This window comes from Triturus cristatus, chromosome 12 (assembly GCF_964204655.1).
Source record: "Triturus cristatus chromosome 12, aTriCri1.1, whole genome shotgun sequence".
Lineage (NCBI taxonomy): Eukaryota > Metazoa > Chordata > Amphibia > Caudata > Salamandridae > Triturus > Triturus cristatus.
In genome coordinates, this window is record NC_140595.1 from 304,028,198 (window position 1) to 304,049,173 (window position 20,976).

At 44.3% G+C, this 20,976-nt stretch overlaps 1 protein-coding gene across 2 annotated transcripts in view; it reads left to right on the plus strand.

Moving 5' to 3' along the window:
* PRMT7 (protein arginine methyltransferase 7) overlaps nt 1–20,976 on the plus strand; it is a 654,823-nt gene that overhangs the window by 533,617 nt on the left and 100,230 nt on the right. For both annotated transcript variants that reach the window (XM_085637728.1, XM_085637727.1), the window contains exon 16: nt 17,132–17,292. In XM_085637728.1, coding sequence (XP_085493854.1) covers nt 17,132–17,292 — 161 coding nt within the window. The remainder of the gene's footprint in view (nt 1–17,131; nt 17,293–20,976) is intronic.

Sequence of the window (20,976 nt, forward strand, 5' to 3'; positions counted from 1 at the left end):
GTTAGGTAATCTATATTACTTATTTTAAAATCTGTTCTATTTAATGAAATTTGAATGTAGACATGTATACAGTGCATAGAGGAAGATTTATCTATAAATAATATAGACCTTTGAAACATACTTACTGTTCTTGCATAGTTCAGTGAAATTGACTTTATATAGAGTGCACTTTTATGCTTGGGGCTCAAAAGAAAGGGAATGAGAGATGTCAACCAAAATCACCTCTTTTGGAAGATCTGTGCATTCATTAGACACATAGCTCTTCATGAATGAATCCCCGCCCCCTCCTCCCTCCACAAGAAGAATGGAAGAATTGGCATTCTTTTAAAGCCCTGATGAGAGGGTCCATGAGGAGTATGAGAAGCTGGAGCCTTCTTTGACACAGGAGCCCAAAGACGAGGAGGAAGAGGAAATCATCTACCGGTAAAGGAGCCGACCTAGAAGGTGGTCGGTTCGTACATGGCTATTTTCATGACCTGGATGCAACAAAAGAGGAATGACAAGATCTTGAAAATGACTCTACCAAAGACTGGGTAGAAAAATATCCCTCCTAGTCTTTTCCATAGATGGCATTGTGGTGTATTACATCCTGGTCAGGAGGGCAGCAGACACCTATGGAGTCCACTTGCAGGAGCCCCTCAGAGGAAAATCTGATTCCTCCCAGTGCTTCCCAGCATTCTGGATGAGGGAAGAGAGGCCTTTAGGGAGGCAACCTCAGCAAAAGCTGTTGCGCACAAGGTTGAAAAGAAATGCAGACTTGAAGAATTTCTTAGATCGCCATGCGATCCTCTCAGCTCCCCAGAAATGAGGAAGCTTGAAAATAAGGCATAGTAGAAGTATATGGAATGAAATAGGAAGCCAAAGCAATGGTACAAGTCACCAAAGGGAAAATAATTTAAATATTATGGCCACACAGAGAGGCTTTTGATGCATCCTTCTGAAGTCACAGTGGGAAGGATATGACACCCGCCTGGGTAAAGAATTTTTTTTTTTACAAAGAACCCATCCCGGACTTAACCATTAGATGGTGGAATGATGCACAGCATGTGAATTGAGAAAATTCTTAAAGATGCAAAACTACTCCCACAGGCAAGATACCGTTTTGCTTTCTATAATCTGATTTACAAAAGTATCGGGCATCATGCCCCTGACAATATAAGTAGCATCTTTCAGTTTGTCCCACAGAAGGCGAGTAATCTAACCAGTTGAGCTTCATTCAATTTCTGGTTCTTGGAAATTAGTTTTTTTTCAGTTATAAATGCAGAACTCTCAAAATTGCAAGGTAATAAAACAGTGGACTGGACGAACTACTCACATCCAACTAGGAGGAACTTGGAATCAGTCTTTGGACAAATGTGGAATTCTACTTAAACAAATGGCAACATTCTGAGTGTTTAACGTTTGTATTTATAGTACAAACCTAGCAGGTGGGGAATGCCACACTGTACAGGGCATAAAAGGCAGTTGACAAATTATATGCATTCATTTTTAGGTCTCGCCTGACCCAGCGCATGCGCTGGTCTGGTGAGACTTATTGAGAGGGCTCCAAAAAGTGCTACCAGGTCAGCCTAGAGCTACAGTGCATGTGCGCGGGCACGCGCACCGCGCTTTACCACGATTACTTTCACTTTCGCAGCCGCACGGCCGCTTTGATGTTTGATAGTGATCGCGATCACTTTCGCGGCCGCTTTGCATAGCCAATAGGTCTCGCTTTTGGGACCTTATAAGTATTTAGTTATGCAACTGTTGCATGGCTAAACACTTATAAGGTCCCAAAGGCGAGACCTATTGGCTATGCCAATGCTTGTTTAATGATGTCCTTTTGTAGGGGGTGAGTCTGCTGTTGACTGGCTTCTATACAAGTGGGCATTTCTCTGTACCCTTGCTCAGGATGTTTGCTACTCCTTCATGATGTTGGTCATCGCCCCTTCCCAAAACCAGTACCATCTCTCCTGTGCTGGTTTTCATTCTGCCACATCCGATCCATCCACTATAGCTGACACCTAGAATGTGTATGTTGTAGTGTCTCATCTCCAAAGTTACTAGAGCCGGCTTTCCTGTGTTATACATAGTGTCTATGTTTCAAAATCCGATTCCGAGTCTTGCACTTGGCACTCTGAACTTCCGTCATCCCGCCAGTATTTTCCTTGCGACTTTGACTACTATCAATCTTGTGTGTCTCATGCAGACACTCTGGAATATTGCAATATGAAGATGATCTAGTAGCAATGGATCACACAAAAAGTGGACTGCAAAGGGGTCTAAACGCCTTAAACATCTACAATGAGACAAATGATGTAATCATATTCTCACACCAGTAATGATTTTTAGGCGTTGCACAAAAAAAGCACTGCTTAAATGGAATGTGGGCAGAGAGATAATTTCCACTACAAAATCCTATAACTACCTTGGAGCTTGGCTTAGCGAATCCGGAAAAGCGACTCTACATTTACATAGAATGAATTCCAAATTATAGTCAACAATTTATACTTTGTGTAAACTGCACGAGAAGCTGCAAAGTCCAACGACAGTCCCAATAGGAAAGGTACTACAATCTAAAATAAGGGCAATAGCAGGTTATGCACAGCAGGCTTTCCCAGGAAAAACGGACAGTATGTTAGAAAAAGCACAATGCCAGGCGTATAAATGCATATTCAAGCTACCAAAATACACAGGCAATAGAGTTTGGTTTGATGCAACAATACAAAGAATATCTGGGAATGCAGGCGAAATATTACTACCAAGTCTTGAAAGCTCCTATAGGAAGCGTGAAGAACATGCTAAAATCCATCTATGAAGCGACAACCAACCCATGGCAAATCTATATGCAGAAAGCAGTGGATCTGGCAACACAGAACTGGGTTCAAGAGGGCCTAAATTACGTGGCCATCCAAAATGCACTAAACATTATTTGCCTTAGCACTGGAGCTCTTGGCGGCTTGGATGCGTAGGGATCCGGTGCTCCGGGGATTCAAGTGGCCGTGGTCGCACTCTGACTGCATCTTGTTGTATGCACATGATGTCCTCTTTTTCACGACAGACCCGTGGATCTCGGGACCACGGATCCTACAGATACTACGGGTTTTCGGGAAGACCGCGGGGCTCCAGACCAATCCCTCCAAGTTAGTCTTATTCCCGGTGTGTGGCACTCAGGGCAGGGGAACATGGGCTGCTCAGGTGACCCACGCCAAGGGGGTCGTCCGATACTTGAGTGTGTTTATGTCACCCTGGCCAGAGACCTCGTGGGCACACAATATCAATCCCCTTCTCAATAGTTTCAGAGAGGCGACGACTATATGGTCCTCCCTCCACTGTCATTGTTCGGCCCCTTGGCTATCTTTAAGATGGTCTCTCTGTCTAGATTGCTATATCGGCTGCAAAACTTTCCATACCACATACCACGATCCTGGTTCGCAAATATCAACGCTATTCACAACCTATGGAATGGCGGGGTGGTCTGGGTGGCGCTTCAGACTTGTGCACAATCGACTTACTGCGGGGGTATCGTAGTAGCTGACGTATTTTCCTATTACGCCGCCTCTCACTTGCTGATCATAAACGACTGGTGGTACTGTTCAACACTGGATCCGGCATTTGCATTGGAACATGCTGCATTTAAGGGACACCCTCTTCTACAATTATTATATAGTCCGCAGAGCCTGGACTCCCCGCTCCATGCTTGTAAGTGTCAAACACTAACCTGGTGCCAACGATTCCCCAGGAGCAGAAGAGACTTTCCCAGAGCCCCCTAACGAACACCCTCAACTATACTAATTAAATCTCTAATTGAGAGGTATTCATCTGGGGAAAGGGGACGTGGGATTGAAAAGAAGAGAGACTGCCTTGAAAATTCTAGATAGTCTTCTAGAGCTCCTCTCAATGTGTAAGATATTTCTTCTGTAACAGCTGAGAATCTCTAGACCACCACCCTAAAAGGGAAAGAGTTAGGCAAATAAAAATCGACATTAACACACACAAAACTTTGTTCTAAGTAACAAGATGGAAATGTTCAATAGCAATTGTAATACCTATTTCACTTCAAGGACTAGCCACTCTCTTATGATTAGTATAACTTTCTATTGGCGTCAATTCAGAAAATAAAGTCTTTTTAAAATTACAAGTATTATATGCGTATATCCTCTAGTTGAAATTGAGGCTTTCTGAAGAGTTGAAAGGGAGGTACTGCCAATGGAGAGTTCTGCTCCCTTACTTGAGTCTTGACCCAGTGGAGAATAAGTAAGGGTCTTAGAAATTCTCTTCACTCATAATCCGTAATTACTATTTTAATATTGTTCTAATTAGTCTTACTTGTGCTTCTGAACGTTCAACAAATATCAAGCGTGGCTTGGACCCCAACAACAAACTCCTCCAAAAGATGAGATCGGAAAGATGCGTTGACTTGGGACGCTTGTATGCGAACTGAGGTGAAAAAAACGAGCCGACTCCTTGGTGTGCACACCAACCTTTTAGTAGGCGGGGAAAAAGGCGGAGTTAACCTTCCAAACAAAGTCTCTGACAAAAAATTCTGTGGTGCGAAGGAGAGACGCTGCTCTCTCAGGAAAAGTCACAGTTGAAGTGCGCGAGCGTTGCGCAGCCACACTAGTGGCTTGAGGCTTCAAGGATTCCGTTGAAAGCATAGAGGCGCTGCCCCTTCAGAACATCGAGGCGGCCATTTTGGATTTCTGCGAAGCCGCCGGTGCTTAGTTTCTGCAATAGGATGCATAGAAGGAAGCGGGCAAAAGGTGCTTGGATTCTCCAACGAGGGTATTTGTGAATTCTAGATCTTCTCCTATGAACTTTTCTCTTGGAACTTAATGTCGCATTTGCATTCCTAGCAGTAAGACAGTAATTCGGCTATGGCGCTACGTCGTTAGGCAAATGGGGTGACGGGGTTGACTGACCCAAGTGACCCCCCTTTGGCATGGGACCAAGTTGCGGCCCTGACGGGCTTCCGCAAGTGGGATCTGGTGGGCATATCCACGTTGGGTGATATTATGAAAGGGACGACTTTAAAGTCCTTCCAGCAGTTACAGACGGAATTCCAGCTGCACAAGTCACAGTTTTATAAATATCTCCAATTGCGGCATGCCATGACTCCTATGATTCTTACCCTAGACCGCTTGCCGGAGTTTCATCCCCTTGAGGGCTGTCTCCTCATGGGGGACCTGGATGCCATAAAATTAGGCAGGTCTATCAGACCCTAACGACTCATTCCAACACAACACTACACACTACCAAAAGGGGGTGGCTAGACGACATACCTGATTTAACTGATGATGACTGGGCCGAGGCCATAGCTAGTCCCCGGGGCGCGGCGTTGTCCTTCCGATATCACCCTATCCAGTTTAAGTATATACATCGGGCATACTATACACAACTCCGGTTATGGAAGATGGGGGCTATCTAATCTCCTCAATGTCTCCGCTGTGAAAGCGATGAGGGTACCTTCATCCATACAGTGTGGAGCGGTACAGCTCTCCAACATTTCTGGTGCAGAGTCTCTGAGTGTCTGGCCGAGGTATTAGCTTGGGATAGTTCATAAGACCCAAAATTGTTCCTACTACACAGTAGGATGGGATAGGGGGAATGGGTACAAGCAGCACTTGCTCTTCCTGGCCCTCACTATCACCAAACGGGATATCGCCCAGGTGTGGAAGGGGGTCTCCCCCCCGACGTTGGGGAAATGGAAGAAGGAACTCGATGGGTGTATGGACTCAGAACAGGCAGTTTTCCAGGCAAGTGGCTACACCCGGAAACATAGGAAAATATGGTCCTGTTGGGCTACATACCGGGGTATCGACTCCCCCCCCCCCCCCCCCCCCTCCTTTCTCAGACCCCCTGATGGATGGGGCTACTGGCACACCCCGGACCTTCAGGAGCAGCACGCTACGTACTATTATTGCATGCATGAATACCCCCTACACTTCCTTAAATGTCTGGGTTTTGGATCTGTCCGCGCAAAGTTCATGTTGTTTTATGTGTTAATTACAGTTAAAAGTGAATACCACCTTTGCATCTCCGGACCATTATGATGTCAATGTATGAATATCGGGCTACAGCCCAGCTGGTATCATAAAAACTCCATAAAATGTGGTATTTAAAAAAGAAAATGCACTCAACAAACAAATTCACCAACTGTCACGCAAAACACTTAGCACACTACAAAATGGGAGGAGGTCACCCTGGGCTGATTACAAAATATATGGAGCAAACAATACAGCCCTACTTGAGACAAGCATTGGGGAGGAAGGCTCTAAAAACATTGTCTGCCAGACTAGTGCCCCTTCCATTCATAGAATTAAACACCGGAAGGAAATCCCTTGATCTTATAACCAGGTGTAGAATTTGCAATTATAAAACAGAATCCCGGCTACACTTGATGTGCTGTTGCCCCGGCCTGTCACAGTGTCGTTAGAAGCTGCTAAAACCAATGTGGCTATCCAAAGGAGCTCGGACAGTGAAAGAAGCAGTTTTGGTTCTGTTCTCTTGCACCGCACAGACTAACTTGGCCAGATTTGGGAGATACATATTCGAGCTGCGCACCAGACATACCGAAAAAGAAGGTTCGGACAACACCGGAGGAGTTTGAATAGCAGCATGCCATTAAACAGAAAATAGATTTGCTGTTAATTTGTCTAAAACATAGTTTCAAACGATACATGAAACTTTGTCGTAACGCTGCTTATATAATGGTTTTTAATACAAATAGTATTTTCCTTACAACCGCAATCGGATAAAATGTTATTCATGTTTTCTTTTTATAGATGTAAGATATACTGCAAAAGATTTTAAGCAACTGTGCTCTTTTTTTACTGATGTAAGACATTTTGCAAATGATTTTAAGTAATTGTGCAATAAAAAAAATGTCATTAATTTTTCACTCTGGAATTCTTCAATGCCCAGAAGATTTAGTGGTTCTTGCTGCCATTTCCGTAACACATGCTTTTTATGGGACAAGGATGTTAGCCTTGTGCCCAACCACCAATCTGGAGGACCAGCAGCACTTGCTATTTGTCTATACAAATTACGCACTTGGATAATGCCTATTTGTTAGCTATGTATAAGGTAGTACTTTTGTGAAGAAAGCAAGGCCAATGAGATTGGTTATGGTTGGAGCATATGGTGAGAAACTGTAATTGCTCTCTTCAGAGCCTTGCATGTGCTTTGGATTGCAACGTGCTCCCTGCTTGGATTTCAGTCTTTGCTGTTGGCTACAGTTGTTGATGAGGTTACATCTGAAACTGCTCTCTCACTTTGTCTGAAATGTTGGGATTTTTTTACATTCTAGTTTTGTCCACAGCTGCCCTGTTATGCTGCTGTGCCCAACAGGCACCTCTGTGCTTGCCATGGGATTGACTGTGTCTGGTAACATGAGCTTAGCCAAAGTTGTGGCTGTCTCCAGTAGGCGTTTCCTCTGCTGTGCCTCTGCAGGCCTGATTGCAGACTGTGGCTGAGCGGATATATAGGCTGCTACAGCTCTGCCTTGTTTCTGACACATGTTTGTAGTATGGGAGTAAGGTTGGGGGAATTGTATGTTTTCAGCTCTGCAAAGATAGAAATTATATCAGAGGTGCCCTTTGGACTTGGCAGAGGCAAAAACATAAACAAGAGCAAGCAGTAGATGAGCATTAAGGAAGCCCAAGAAAGGGCAATCCTACTTAATATTCTATTGCACTATGTTGCATTCCTCCATTTTCTGTTTCTCTGTGCTCCAGTACACCCTACTGTTAGAAATAGGATCTCTGGTTGGCTAAGGCTTGCGCCAAAGCCAGGCAGAGACCACCACTCAAGTCAGGGCAAGGGAGTTACACGCCAAAGATAACCCCTGCTCACCCCCTTGGTAGCTTGGCACGAGCAGTCAGACTTATCCCGGAGGCAATGTGTAAAGCGTTTGCGCAACACACACACACAGCAGCAACACACTAGGCACAGCACAAAAGGAACTCCACACAAGGTTATATCAAAAATTGCCTTTGTATTATCATAAAACACATTAGATGGTAATCACACAATATACACTGTGCCAAATGACACTGGGCAGTATTTACAGGGGATTATATACACATGACAGGGCCACATGGACCACTGTCAGAATCATCACTTAGTTGAAATAGTAAAAGTAAGATTTATCATAAACGTAGACCACAACCAGTAATTGTAGCACAAATAGTAAGTGTAGCACACCCAGTAACTACTGGCACAATAATGACCTCAGCATTATCACATTAGGCATTAAACATATTAGAATCACACATTATGCACCAACCTCAACCGCACACTATGTAAGAACCATGAGGCATTAAACCGATTAGGCGAGCGCATTGCGCAATAGGCATCACAGTCATAAATACATTAGGCAGTACCCAGCATAACACAGCGTGCCCCAAGCGGGGGCGCAACACACTGAACTGGCCCTAGGCCAACTGGCCTCTCTCAGGGGCTCCAACACCCTATGTCCAACAATGTCAGGGCTGGCTGCATAAGCAGCAAAGCAAAGTGCGCAGATGCACAGGCCTAAACGTAGCAGCTGGCACTAAGTGCTGCGCAGCTGTGAAGAAAAGGGGGGCAAAAGGAGTGCATCTCATTCCTAACTGCAAAAAGACATGCTCCCAAAGCACTATGGCCTAAACGATGCAGCTGCCCACTACTTGCTGGGCAGCTGTGAACCAAAATAAAGGCTGGGCACTCGCTGTGCCCTTTAATTCAATGTGCCAATGTTGCAGCTGCCCGCGCTGGTGCGGTGCAGCTGAGGATCAAACAAATGCAGGCACGGGCACCACCGGCCCTCGGGATCCCCCCTGGGGCCCCGAGACTGCTGTCCCCTCTGGGGCTCTCTTTAAACAAATATGCGCCAATAAGAATTAGCCCCTACGTTGGAGCATCCCCCTGTCAGGCAGGGACCGCTCAGCACATAGGCAGCAACTCTTTGCCGCGACCGGCACACACAACTGAGAAGCCCCTACTCATCGGGCTCTCCAGGCGGCGGGGGACTCTGTCTCCTCTTCACCCGGTCTCCCCTTCTGGGACCGGGACTTTGCCAGGGCGGCACACGCGGGGCTCTCTCTCTACATAGGAGCGCCCCGCCTGGAATCCGGCTTCCGGTGCAGCACACGGGGCTCCCTCTTCACCACGGGAGCCCCGGAGGGGAAAATGATACAGGCGCTGCCTGCCCCGGCCGCTTCTCTTCGCACTTCACCCAGGCCCCCTCCTGGGACCCGGGACTTTCTATGGAGCCCGCGAGGCTCCGCCGGCACTTCCTTTTTCCGGTCGCCGCTCCGCCCAGAGTCAGGCAACTCGCCTGACTTCCGGGTTGCGCTGCGGCGGCCGGCGGCGGCAATACGGGGTAGGCTACCGTTTACAAAGACACCTGCGGGGTGGGAACCCGCTGTAGATAACCGCAAAGGGGGTTAGGCTCCCGCGCAGGATCGCTCAAAACAGCGGGGTGGGCTCCCGCCTACAAAATAAATTGAAAAGGCGTCAGAAACGCGGGGTGGGCACTCACTAGATCGGCAAAAATGCGGGGGAATCCTCCCATCGGGATTCCCTCCAAATGGGCGGCAGCTCCGCGCTGCGTAGCCCCAGCACTCTTCCACATAAGCAAAGTGCTCTCAGCAATAAAGCTATAGCGCTTCTCAAGCAAAATAAAAATATAGAGCTTAGTCCAGAAAAAGTCCTTTAGAATGAAGGGGGCAAGGTTGGGCCCAGGCAGGCCAGCACACTGGGCCCTCCAGCAGCGAGGCAGTCCCTCGTGGCGGCAGCCCCCCCCCCCCCAAGTCAGGAACAGCACAACCATTTCATGGAGTCACAGCCCCTTCTTTAATAGGACCTTTCCTTTGTGTGTAGGCACAGGGCTGGGGGGAGTACCAGATGCAACTGGTTCAGGGGGGATTTGGAGCACTCTGTTTACCCAGCTCCTCTTCCCCTTTGTCCGGTGGGGGCTCAATGATCAGACGCACCACATGGGGCGGAGCCAGCATTGTGGAGAGAAGGCACAGCCCTATTCAGGTCCCAGGTGCAACTCCTCCCTCCCATCTAGATGCAGATCTCTCTATTCACCCCTGGGCAGACTCCCCCTGTCTCTTGGAGCCACCCACACCCCTCAGATACTGTCACTCACAAGCAAGACATGCACTCCACATCAGGCAGGCAGACACATAGCACACAGACATGCCAACTTCTAAAAGTGGCACTTCTCCACCAGTCACCATAAATCTGCGCACACCGTTGCGTAGCATTTATTCTCACCAACTCATACATATTAAACTAGCCCCTGCACTTCTCTCATACCAGGAATTACCATTGACACACATATCCCCCATGCATTCCTATGGGAGTGCAGGCCAATCTCACCACACGCACTCAGAACGGGCACGCACTTTCCACTGGCCCACAATGCTAAAGTGCGCAGAGGCCTAAAACCACCAACACCACACAGGGAAAAGGCTAAGAGACAGGCAAAAAGTTTAGGGGTGAACCTGCTAAAAGGGACAAGTCCAACACCTACCAATCCTGGAAACTCTAAATCTGTTTAGGCAAGACCTCTTGGAGCAGAGTTAGGGAAAGGCTGGGGAGGATGCAGTTAAAATGGAAGTAAAATTAATCCTAACCGAAATGCCCTGGGTGTTGTGACCACAGCAGCACCAACCCTTGTGACCAAAGAACCTCCGACTAGAGCACAAAGATATTCTCCAATTGTGTGTGGCAGGCCTCAAAGTAGATGTAATTCCCTTTCTCTGGAGAAGATGCACAAAAGACCCTCAAACACAAAGATTTATAGATATTATCCCGCCACCTCCCCAAGTAAATGCTCAGTCATTTTGTGAAGCTATATGTCTGGCCCACCCTAATTGCCCCTGTATTCATGCACATATCATAAACAGAAGAGTCTCCGGGTTGTCTGTGAGTTACAGAATATAATGACCTGCCAAGCTTATAAGGGAAGGATTCTGGTTAATCTGACCATAGGGCAAACATTTTTTTGGGGCCTGAATAGGAGAAAAAAATTAGTAGTTAAAATCATTGCTAAACAAAGACAGACATCCTTGAATCCTCCTAGAGGGTCGTTCAAGAGCCTCTGTAGCACATAGGTAAGGTGGCACGCCCTACGTGTACACTGTCTAAAACAACTTAAACAATGTTAGGAAAGGAAGGTGGAGAAACGTGAATCAGGGAGAGAAGAAATTGGAGCCTCCATGCCTTAAGAATGACAACTTTTGGCCAAAATGTCCATGAGAATATAAGTGATTCAAAGTAAAACTAATTTCCTCGTTAAAGTCCAGAGACTAAATGAATTATAGTTCTAGTATCCTCTGAAGAACGAAGGGCTTACACCGCTCCAGGTTTAAATGTGAGCTGGTGCGTTAGTTGAGTGGATTCACCAGAACTATAAAAACAGAGTTTACTTACAAAGCGGACCATTTATTCAGATTGCAAACAAAAATAGTAGTATGAAGTGAAAGTTGAGAATTCCTATGGTGGTATATGTAAAAGCAAGGTTGGTGCCTGAAAAGTAACTTATTTTGTTAACCCAGGTGTGGTTTGCAAAGGATGCAGAGATTGTTCATTTTCGAGGACTGTGTCAGTGAGTGTAGACAAGGTGTGATTTGCAATGGATGTAGAGTGTAGAAATCCGTAGAAATATTTAGTTGCAACTACAAAATGCTTGGATGTGATATGTGAACACTAGGTATGTTAACTCCTGGACCCAGAAGCACCTGATGCTTTACTTTATGACTCTCAGGTCATTAGTTTAAGATAAATCCTGATGTGGTATTAACAAAGGGATCAATAAAAAATCAATTGTGACACATCTAAAAATTGTTGGATATTGCTTGCCACAACGTCCTGTGATGTATGCTGCAAGTGACATTTTGAGAGAATGTGTTAATAAGCCTACTCACGTTTTGGATCAGTAAGAGACAGTAAGCTGTCTTGGAACAAGCCCCACACGGGCCATGATGGGCGAACCGACTGAAAGCGGGAATAGACGAACTGGAAAAACAAACTCATAACAAGCAAAACAACCTTGTAATGACCATAATGGGGAAGAGGGGGAGAGAAAGAGAGGGAGAGGAAGAAGAAAGAAATGGGTCACAGAAGGATAAAAAGGCTTTTCTTCAGCGAGGATAGTATGGGCACCAAACTGGTGGCAAAGGGAACCACTAGTTACAGAATGGAAAGGAAGCTAGCGAAGAGCAGGCCAGGTAAGCACCTTCAAGGGGTGGGGAGAAAGGGCCACAAAGTTTAAACGAAGCTCACAAGGAGAAGTATTGCTATAACCTATTGTTGTTAGTTGGTGCATCTTCCTTATTACTGTTCTGTCCCTTGCTGCTCAGCCATGAATTATGTCACTTGGAATGTTGCGTGTGTGGGACTGGAGGAGATGGCAGTTGGAAGAGATGGGCTGAGCAGCAGGGAGGCTGCTCCTGGTGGGGCTTTATATGAACATTACATGGACTTTGTGACTTAACCAATAAACCTATAACTTGTTCTACGTGACCTGTCTACGAGACAATCTTCATTTTTAACACTGGCGACGATTTGGAGGAACCTACATGTATGTTACTATGGATTATGAAACCTTAAGGACTTTCAGGTAAAAGGAACTCCAAGAGAAATTTTAGGTAAAAGGAACTTCAAAAGAAATTTCAAGTGAAAGGAACTTCAAGAGAAATTGCGTATTTTGAGGAAGTGGACACCCCTGAGCCCCACCAGTGACCACTCCATCGGTCGCCCTAATAAGTGAGTGCCAGTTCCTTTTGAATTTTCCTTTTCTGTACAAGAATCTCTTGTTCAGCTGTTTTTCTACTGTCATGGAACGAGCTACTAATTTGGTGTGGCAGTGACAATTGGTTTTTGAGTTCTGTGATGGGTGCAGGGAAATTGGCAACTGTGACTTTCATGGCGTTTGACTTTCTACTACTGTGGAACCTGCTGTGTCTTCAATCGTTTATGTGGAGTGAAAGTAGTAACTGATGTTTAGGATTGAGCACCAGCGATGGGTTCTGGAGAAAATTGACACCCTTGTGAGAAGTTACATTTAGGAAAAATAATAAGCAGAGGCTACTATTTCTTTTAAGCCGGTGAAGAGAGGCTGCTGAGGTGAATGCTGACAATGTGAGCCTCGACGCTCCAGAGAAAAGGGAGCGACGCGTTCTGGAGGAAATCGGCACCACACACGAACTTCAATGCAGGTCTGAGTGCCCTGTTAATACTGCTTGTGGCACGTGAGGCTGCTGTGTTGTTTAAAGAGGGCACTAAATTGACCCTGACTGACATTTCAATTTAATTGGCAGCTGCAGCGTGTGCTGGGGAATTGGTAACAGTAAACTGTGAGTTTTAAGGAAAGAAAAGAAGAAGTTGGACTTTGAAAACTTTGGGCATTGGACAACCGCCGTGTTGCAGTTTAAAAGACTGAGGCGCGAGTTACAAACAGCGCGCGCAGCCTTACCTGATTGTCCTGCGATATTTTCAGGTATTTCCTATGACGCTCCAGGCTGCTCGCGGTGTGTACCTGCTTCTGGACGCCTGCATGCACGGGCCCGCTGTGAGCCATCCAGCACGGCGTGGCACTGTGTGCCGCCATCTTGTGGTTGGATAATGCCACAACCTACAAGTATGTATTGCGGTTTGAAAGCATGTGGAGACATTACATGAACAGCATATTTAGGACATGTCACGTCGTGGGATTCTTTCTTTTTGTTCCATTCTGCACTTTGAGGGTAGAACTAGTTGAGGAATAGACAACGAAGGATTTCTCTTTATTTGCACTTTTGCACAATTGCAAGTTTGTGCTGTCTAGGAAAGTTGCTGGAGGACTTTTGCTTCATTTCAGTTATTTCAGGTACTTTCTCTTTTTTCTCTATTCTTTGTGCGGGGAAGTACACAGTGCACAGTTGAGCAACTACATCAGCATGGAAGTACACAGTGCACAGTTGATGAGCAGTTCTTCACGCTGACTTATTGCTTTTGGCTCCTTTTCATTTTTTCTTTGTCGCATTTTTTTTTGCATTGGAACACTCAGAACTCTGACAGTGGACTTGTTTAAATGGTTATGCCTCCTGGTGTATGGTAGTTCCACTTAACCATCGAGGATATTCTACTCGGGTGAGAAGTCGCTCACCGGCGAGTGCGCAGTTTAAATGTTTTACAGTTATAGTATTAGTATCTCTATTTTAGTCCTATATTCACTCAATTTTACAGTGTATTTTTATTGTTTTCTGGGGGTAGGCATTGCCCAAGTCCTGGATCATAGGGAGGTGAGTTCCCCTATTTTGGTCTTGCTTAATTTCTTAGGGAGGTGTGTTCCCCTATAGGGAGGTGTTTTCCCCTATTACAGTGTTTTGAGTTTTGGAGTATCATAGGGAGGTGTATTTTTTCCCTATTACAATGTTCGGTGAGTCTTTGGGAGGTGTTTTCCCCTATAGGGAGGTGTTTTTCCCCTATTACAGTGTTTTGAGTTTTGGAGTATCATAGGGAGGTGTATTTTCCCTATTACAATGTTCGGTGAGTCTTTGGGAGGTGTTTTCCCCTATAGGGAGCTGTGTTTACCCTATTACAGTTTTCAGAGTTTCATAGGGAGGTGAGTTCCCCTATTACAATGTTCTGTGTGTCTAAGGGAGGTGTATTCCCTAATAGGGAGGTGTAATTCCCCTATTACGTTGTTTTAGTTTCAAAGGGAGGTGTATTCCCCTATAGGGTGGTGTGTTTACCCTATTACTGTTTAGTTTGTTGGTGGTGAGTATCCAACTGATTAGTTTCCCTAGGGAGGGGGGTGGGGTTCATTTATTCCTTTGCATTCTTTTGCTATAGATATTTTCTTGTGAGTATTTTCTGATTTGATGTATGTATTCTTGTTTATGTAAGCATAGTTATTTTGTGCTATCCTGACTTAATGCATTTATATCTTTTTGCTTAGTTTTCATAAGGAAGGGAGATGTGCTATAACCTATTGTTGTTAGTTGGTGCATCTTCCTTATTACTGTTCTGTCCCTTGCTGCTCAGCCATGAATGATGTCACTTGGAATGTTGAGTGTGTGGGACTGGAGGAGATGGCAGTTGGAAGAGATGGGCTGAGCAGCAGGGAGGCTGCTCCTGGTGGGGCTTTATATGAACATTACATGGACTTTGTGACTTAACCAATAAACCTATAACTTGTTCTACGTGACCTGTCTACGAGACAATCTTCATTTTTAACAAGTATCCTAATGTCAATGATATGTGACACATCATTCACAGTGTTCTGCAGCATATAAACTACAGTTCTGATTTCATGTCTCATGCAAGTGTTAGCTTCCACTCATCAAGTATGAAGGGCAAAAATACATAGATCCTAAAACAAAAATATTGCGCATGTAAACACTTTCACTGCAAAGTCACTATGTTTACCTTTGTAACACCCTTGTGAGCTGTATGCTCTGATGTGCAGCCTAGTCTGAAGAGTTTTGGAGGTGGACTGGTGCAGGAATTGTATCTTTCGCAGCCGGCTGCTCGAGATGCCTATTTCTGACGAAAGAGAGCGATCCGAGCCCTGGGCAGTGGGTAGGAGCAAGGGAAAAGCCTCTGACCTCTCTATCAATCTTTGTCCACTATGTGTTAAGACATGGTGCAATTCAATTCCATCAAACTTTATTTCCAAGACTTCCATGTAACCTCCAGTTGAATTCTGTTGCAGGCGATGAGCAGTTTCATGCTTTGTTGGCTAGGTAACAGAACCATCTGCAATGATGGTCGGGTCAGCACGTGAAGATAAACGAAGAGTTTGAGAATCTGTTTTATTACCCAGGCCATACACCTTAAGTTAACATTGAGGATCATCTAAAGCTCCCGAAATCATTATGAGCAGATAAAGTAAGAGTGTGAAATTTCGTCCTATTAGCCAGGCCATACACCATACATTTATATTGAGGATGATCTAAAATGTAAAGATCTAAAATACACGCCTCTCACTGAATAAAAGAACACACACAACTCACTGCTAACATCTCATACAAGCCTTAATTCCCTTATTTCAAATCAACACTAATTCCAAAATAAATTCTAAACTTCTCTTATTCCAACTTAATATTCTAAAACGCATTAATTCTCAAGGTCTGCATTGTAAGTTAGAAATCGAATTAAAAAGTAATTATTCCTATTCCACTTTTTAGCTCTTACTCTGATGGCTCTGCTGCTTCTCTCCCTACTTCATTGTTACTCATTGAAAATGGTGTGTGTGTGTCTGCGTGTCCCTCACGCAGTTCTCATAGCGTGGGGAAACCCTGACAGAATCAGTCAAACGGTATCTTTAGGAGGACTGGTCCTGGTAGTGTGTGTGGGTAATTTTGAGTAAGCATATCAAACAAACCTAAAAGTGTAATTATATTTGCCTCGGTCCACTTTATTATAACCTACCGTACTACCAAAGCGCACATGGAGTTAGAATAGTAAATACACACTTCATTATGGTCAGTGACCGGTCCTCTTAATAATAGCTATGTTATGTGTGTAAATGTGTTATTATAAGACCTTTGTATTGCAGTAGGAGGACTCTATCAGTTAATTAAATCAGGTTGCAGTCAGTGGTGAGGTAGGACGAATGAGGGTGTGAGTTTGAAGACACCCTTCAAATGTAGGAGAAAGTAGTTTCCAACATATAGACAAAGGAATAGTGGGCTGCGAGTTGTTGGCCTAGAATAATGCCTCATGTGGTATTGTAGTGTGTTTGTTGCTACTCAGCTAGGAAAAAGCTTCACTTTTAGGTATTTTATAAAGTTTTCTTTTCATTTTCACATACATTGTAGTCATCTTACATTTCACTTCCTGAGGACGGATTAGATACACAGTACGGTTTATATGAAATTGCTTTTTTTATAGTGGGTCCAAGAGGATCTCTTTAGGGAACTTCCAGAAGAAAATAGTTCAGTAAAATACCTTGCAGTAGTTTTACAGATGATTTTACATGTTTTTAAGAAACCTAAATCAGTGTTTTCAAGTGGTGGATATACAGCTCATTGAACAACGATTTGGCATCACAGGGCTGGTGTTATCTTTGTAAATAATTCTTGAGTCAACAAGGCAGCCTGGCACTGTTCAGAGAGAGAATCAGAAAATGAATTATTTAATATATTTTTTTCTTTTCTCTTTCCTTCAGCACTCTCTAAACTTTAGGGAGTCCCAGGAAGCAGAACCTCATCCATTGTGGGAATACCCTTGCAAATCACTCTCTGCACCAAAGGAAGCAATGAGGTTTGACTTCAGACAAACTGTGCCAGAACAAAGTATCAGTTCAGAGGGATCTATGAAGGTTGTAAGGTAAGCCGTGTAAAACACGCAGCACTTTACTTAAATGTGCAGAAGGCCTTTCTGTTTTTAGTGGCTGTATATTAAGTCTGTTTGAATGTCAAAGATGAAAGCAACAGGCCTGATGTGACGAGTAGTTTTACGACAGAATATTAATTTGTGAACAAAATAGTGAGTTTCAAATCCTTTCAACAGCAGTATGCACCCTCCTTGCAACGGAATAGCAATGGCGCATGACAATGATTCAATACTTTTATTTTCAAGTGCTCTGATGTGCTTGGCTTTGAAGAAAATGATGACCTGAAAGTATTCAGCTAGAGACTTTGGGTGTGCAGGGTGCTTTCTGCATTCTAATGGTGGCTAGAAAGGTGCCACCAACCTGAGACTGTGCGCAGGCATTTCTGAATCACCCTAGTTTGCCCTCGATCGACGTTTTCCCATTTGGCTTGTGCAGTAGGGGCTGGTAAATATCTGTAGAGGCCGCCTTGAGCAACTAGTGTCTACCAAACAGCAGTAATGCTACACCAGTGCATCTTCCAGCCCACGGGCACAGACATGCAATTTCCAGCATATCAGGAAATGGCTGTGAATCCTCACATGACAATGGATGGTCTTGACAAGAGGGGATTCATGATGCTGTTGAGTCCTCCTGTTTGTAGCGTCCTCCCCAGCCTGGGTACCTGCTAATGACTACGTCACGCATGAAGCTTAGTATAACAAGTCTTTATTCGTGTGTGTGTTACCGTAAGCTCCACATTCTAAACCTTCATTTTGTTCACTACGCTCTAATACTTGCATCACAATTCTAAGGAATCCATCAGGAGCCAAAAGGGTTCCGTCTTTGCTAACTCACACAACACTACATCCCCCCCCCCTCTGTTAAATAACAAAATAAAAAAATGACAAGTATATACACAATAATAGCTCTTCGATAAGTCTTCGAGGTGCTCTGATCACATGTCCTGGTTGCGTAGTTTGAAACTGGAGACGGGCGGTAGAAGTGTCCTTGGCGCTGTAGGAACAGCAGCAGTCAGGGAGTTTTCAATTGTTCTTTCAGAGTCAGTCTCTACATCGACATCAGTACCTGACAAGCAATGAGCCACATGTCAGAAATGCAAGGAATCTCCCGTAATAGACTTCCCAGGACATTGAGCAGTCACCATGTGTCCTTTGCTGGTCACAACATGAAATGACTCAGCAAAATTCCACCTTCTAGGCTGACAGACAAGCACTTGATCGCCTTTAGTGAACGTAACATCTTTTGAATGTCAGTGCTTGTCTGCATAGGCCTTCATTTTCCTTTAACGATCCAAATCTTTTATACGGCCTTCTTCCTCATTATGTGATCGTCTGTTGGTCTATTGAGGTAACTTGGTCGTCCTGGCTCTCCCGAACATCAAGGTTGCAGGGCTTCCACCTACGGTTGAGTGAGGGGTCAAGCGGTAAGCTTGAAGAGTAGAATTCAAGGCAATTTTAAGGTTGAGCTTTTCCAATACAGCACGCTGAACAGCTTTCTTAAGAGTGCTCATGAAACGTTCAGCAAGGACATTGGCCTGTGGCCAAAGAGGAGTGCTCTTCTGATGCTTCACATCAAGATGACTTAGAATGTGTCTGAATTCTCGGCTGTTTGAAAGGTAACCCTTTGTCAGATTTTAAAATTGCAGGAACACCCCATGTGGCGAAAATGCCGTCTAATCTCTCAATGGCTCTTTCTTGAGTGATGGATGAGAGATTGTCTATCAATGGAAAATGGGAGTATTCATCAACAATTGCCATCAGGTGATGTACATTGTCAAGAGGACTGAAGAAGTCAACAGCAATTCTTTCTCATACATGCTTTGGCAACTTATGTGTTTAAGGTGTGCTGAGTGGCTTTCAATGAAAGATAGTTGCATAGATGACATGCCTTCAATTCTCTTTCAACTGTCTCATCGAGATGAGGAAACCAGACTCAGGACCTGATTACAAACTTGGCAGGTGGGAAACTCTGTCACAAACGTAACAGATATCCTGCCCGCCTTATTACAAGTTTCATAGGATATTGCGGAATTGTAATTTGGCGGACGAGACACCAGTCATGTTTGTGATGGAGTAACCTTGTCCAAGATCGTAATTAGGCTCTCGGTCTCTGAGAGTTTGTTTTGTGGCAATGATTCCACAATGTCCTTCATGGGCCACTTCAATTATCTGTTGTTGCAGACTCTCCTGAATAACAGTTCTAGAATCACTCTGGATAACGCTTTCTTGATAAATGGACAGTCTGTTTTTGACTTTTTTAAACTTCTGGTATTCACTGTCACTGGCAAGAGGTCAAGTGTGCTGGTTCCTCGACTGACATGTAATAATGTCTTTTAGGTTTAGCATGTCACTATCTTGACTCGTGGCAGTGACAATTTGCTCCAGCAAAATATCAGCTGGTGTGCTTGATTTCACAATTAAATGTATGCACGCTTCAGCCGTCTTGGAAGGGGCGCTATGGTACTGTAGAGGTACTCGTAAGAAGTAGTCAGCATGGTTTTGATCTTTCCCTGGACAGTGCATGATTGTGTGGTTGTATTCTTGTAATTATAGACCCCAACTTCCAATGTGAGAAGGCATCTTTGCCTTTGGATTGCCAAAGATAGTCAATAAGGCTTGATGATCCCTCACAAGCCTGAAAGACTTTCCATATAAGAATACGTGGAAATGTTCACAAGCCTACCCCACTGCTAAACTTTCTTTCTCAGATTGTGAATAAGAACCTTCAGTTTGGGACAAATTTCTACTTGTATATGCCACAATATGTCTTTCAAGCATTTGGGTGCCCGCTGTGCAAGTATTGCGTCTAACCCAACTGGGATAGCATCAACAACAACCTCTGTATGAAGCTTTGGATCAAAGTATGCCATTTCAATAGCGTTTTTTATAGCACTTAAAGTAGTAAAGTCTTGGATGCATCTAGAACCTTAGCTGGCCATGCCAAGGAATGAACTTAACATGGAAATATCTTGTGTGGGACTGGCAGTTGACAACACTTGTACTTTGGCAGAATATGATGTCATGACCCCATCAGAAAAGATATGGCCAAATAATTTTAGGTTTGTCTTATGGAACTTACATTTCTCAGCATTCAAAGTTAACCTGCATTAGCAAGTAAATAACACACTTGCATGAGAGCTTGATTGTGCTCTTTCTGTTTAGCACTGAAAACTAATGTCATCACTATAACTGAAAGCATTCATGACAGGCTGTATGATATGTCGAATGACATCTTGAAAAAGCTCTACAGCTGATGACACACTGAAACAAAGTCTTTTATAATGGAACAGACCAATATGTGTAGAAAAGGTTGTAATGTACCTGCAATTCTCCTTGAGTTTCAATTGATGATATCCTTTAACCGAATCAAGGCGAGAGAAGACCTTTGCACCATTCAACTGTGTTATCATGTCAGCAATGTGTGGACCTGGATGTCATTCTCACTCAGTTGCCTTTGCAGATGCATACAGCTCCTTCACTGTCGTTTTTGGGTACTGCCACTAGGGAAGAAACCCATAGCGTTGGGCCACTGGACGCTCAATGAGATCATGTTTGCGTAGTGATTCAAGTTCTTTTTCAACAGCTTCCTGTAAATTAAATGCAGTTTGTCTGTGTCTTTGAGCAACAGGATGGACATCTTCATTAATGTGTAATTGTACTTTAATAGACTTGAGTCTT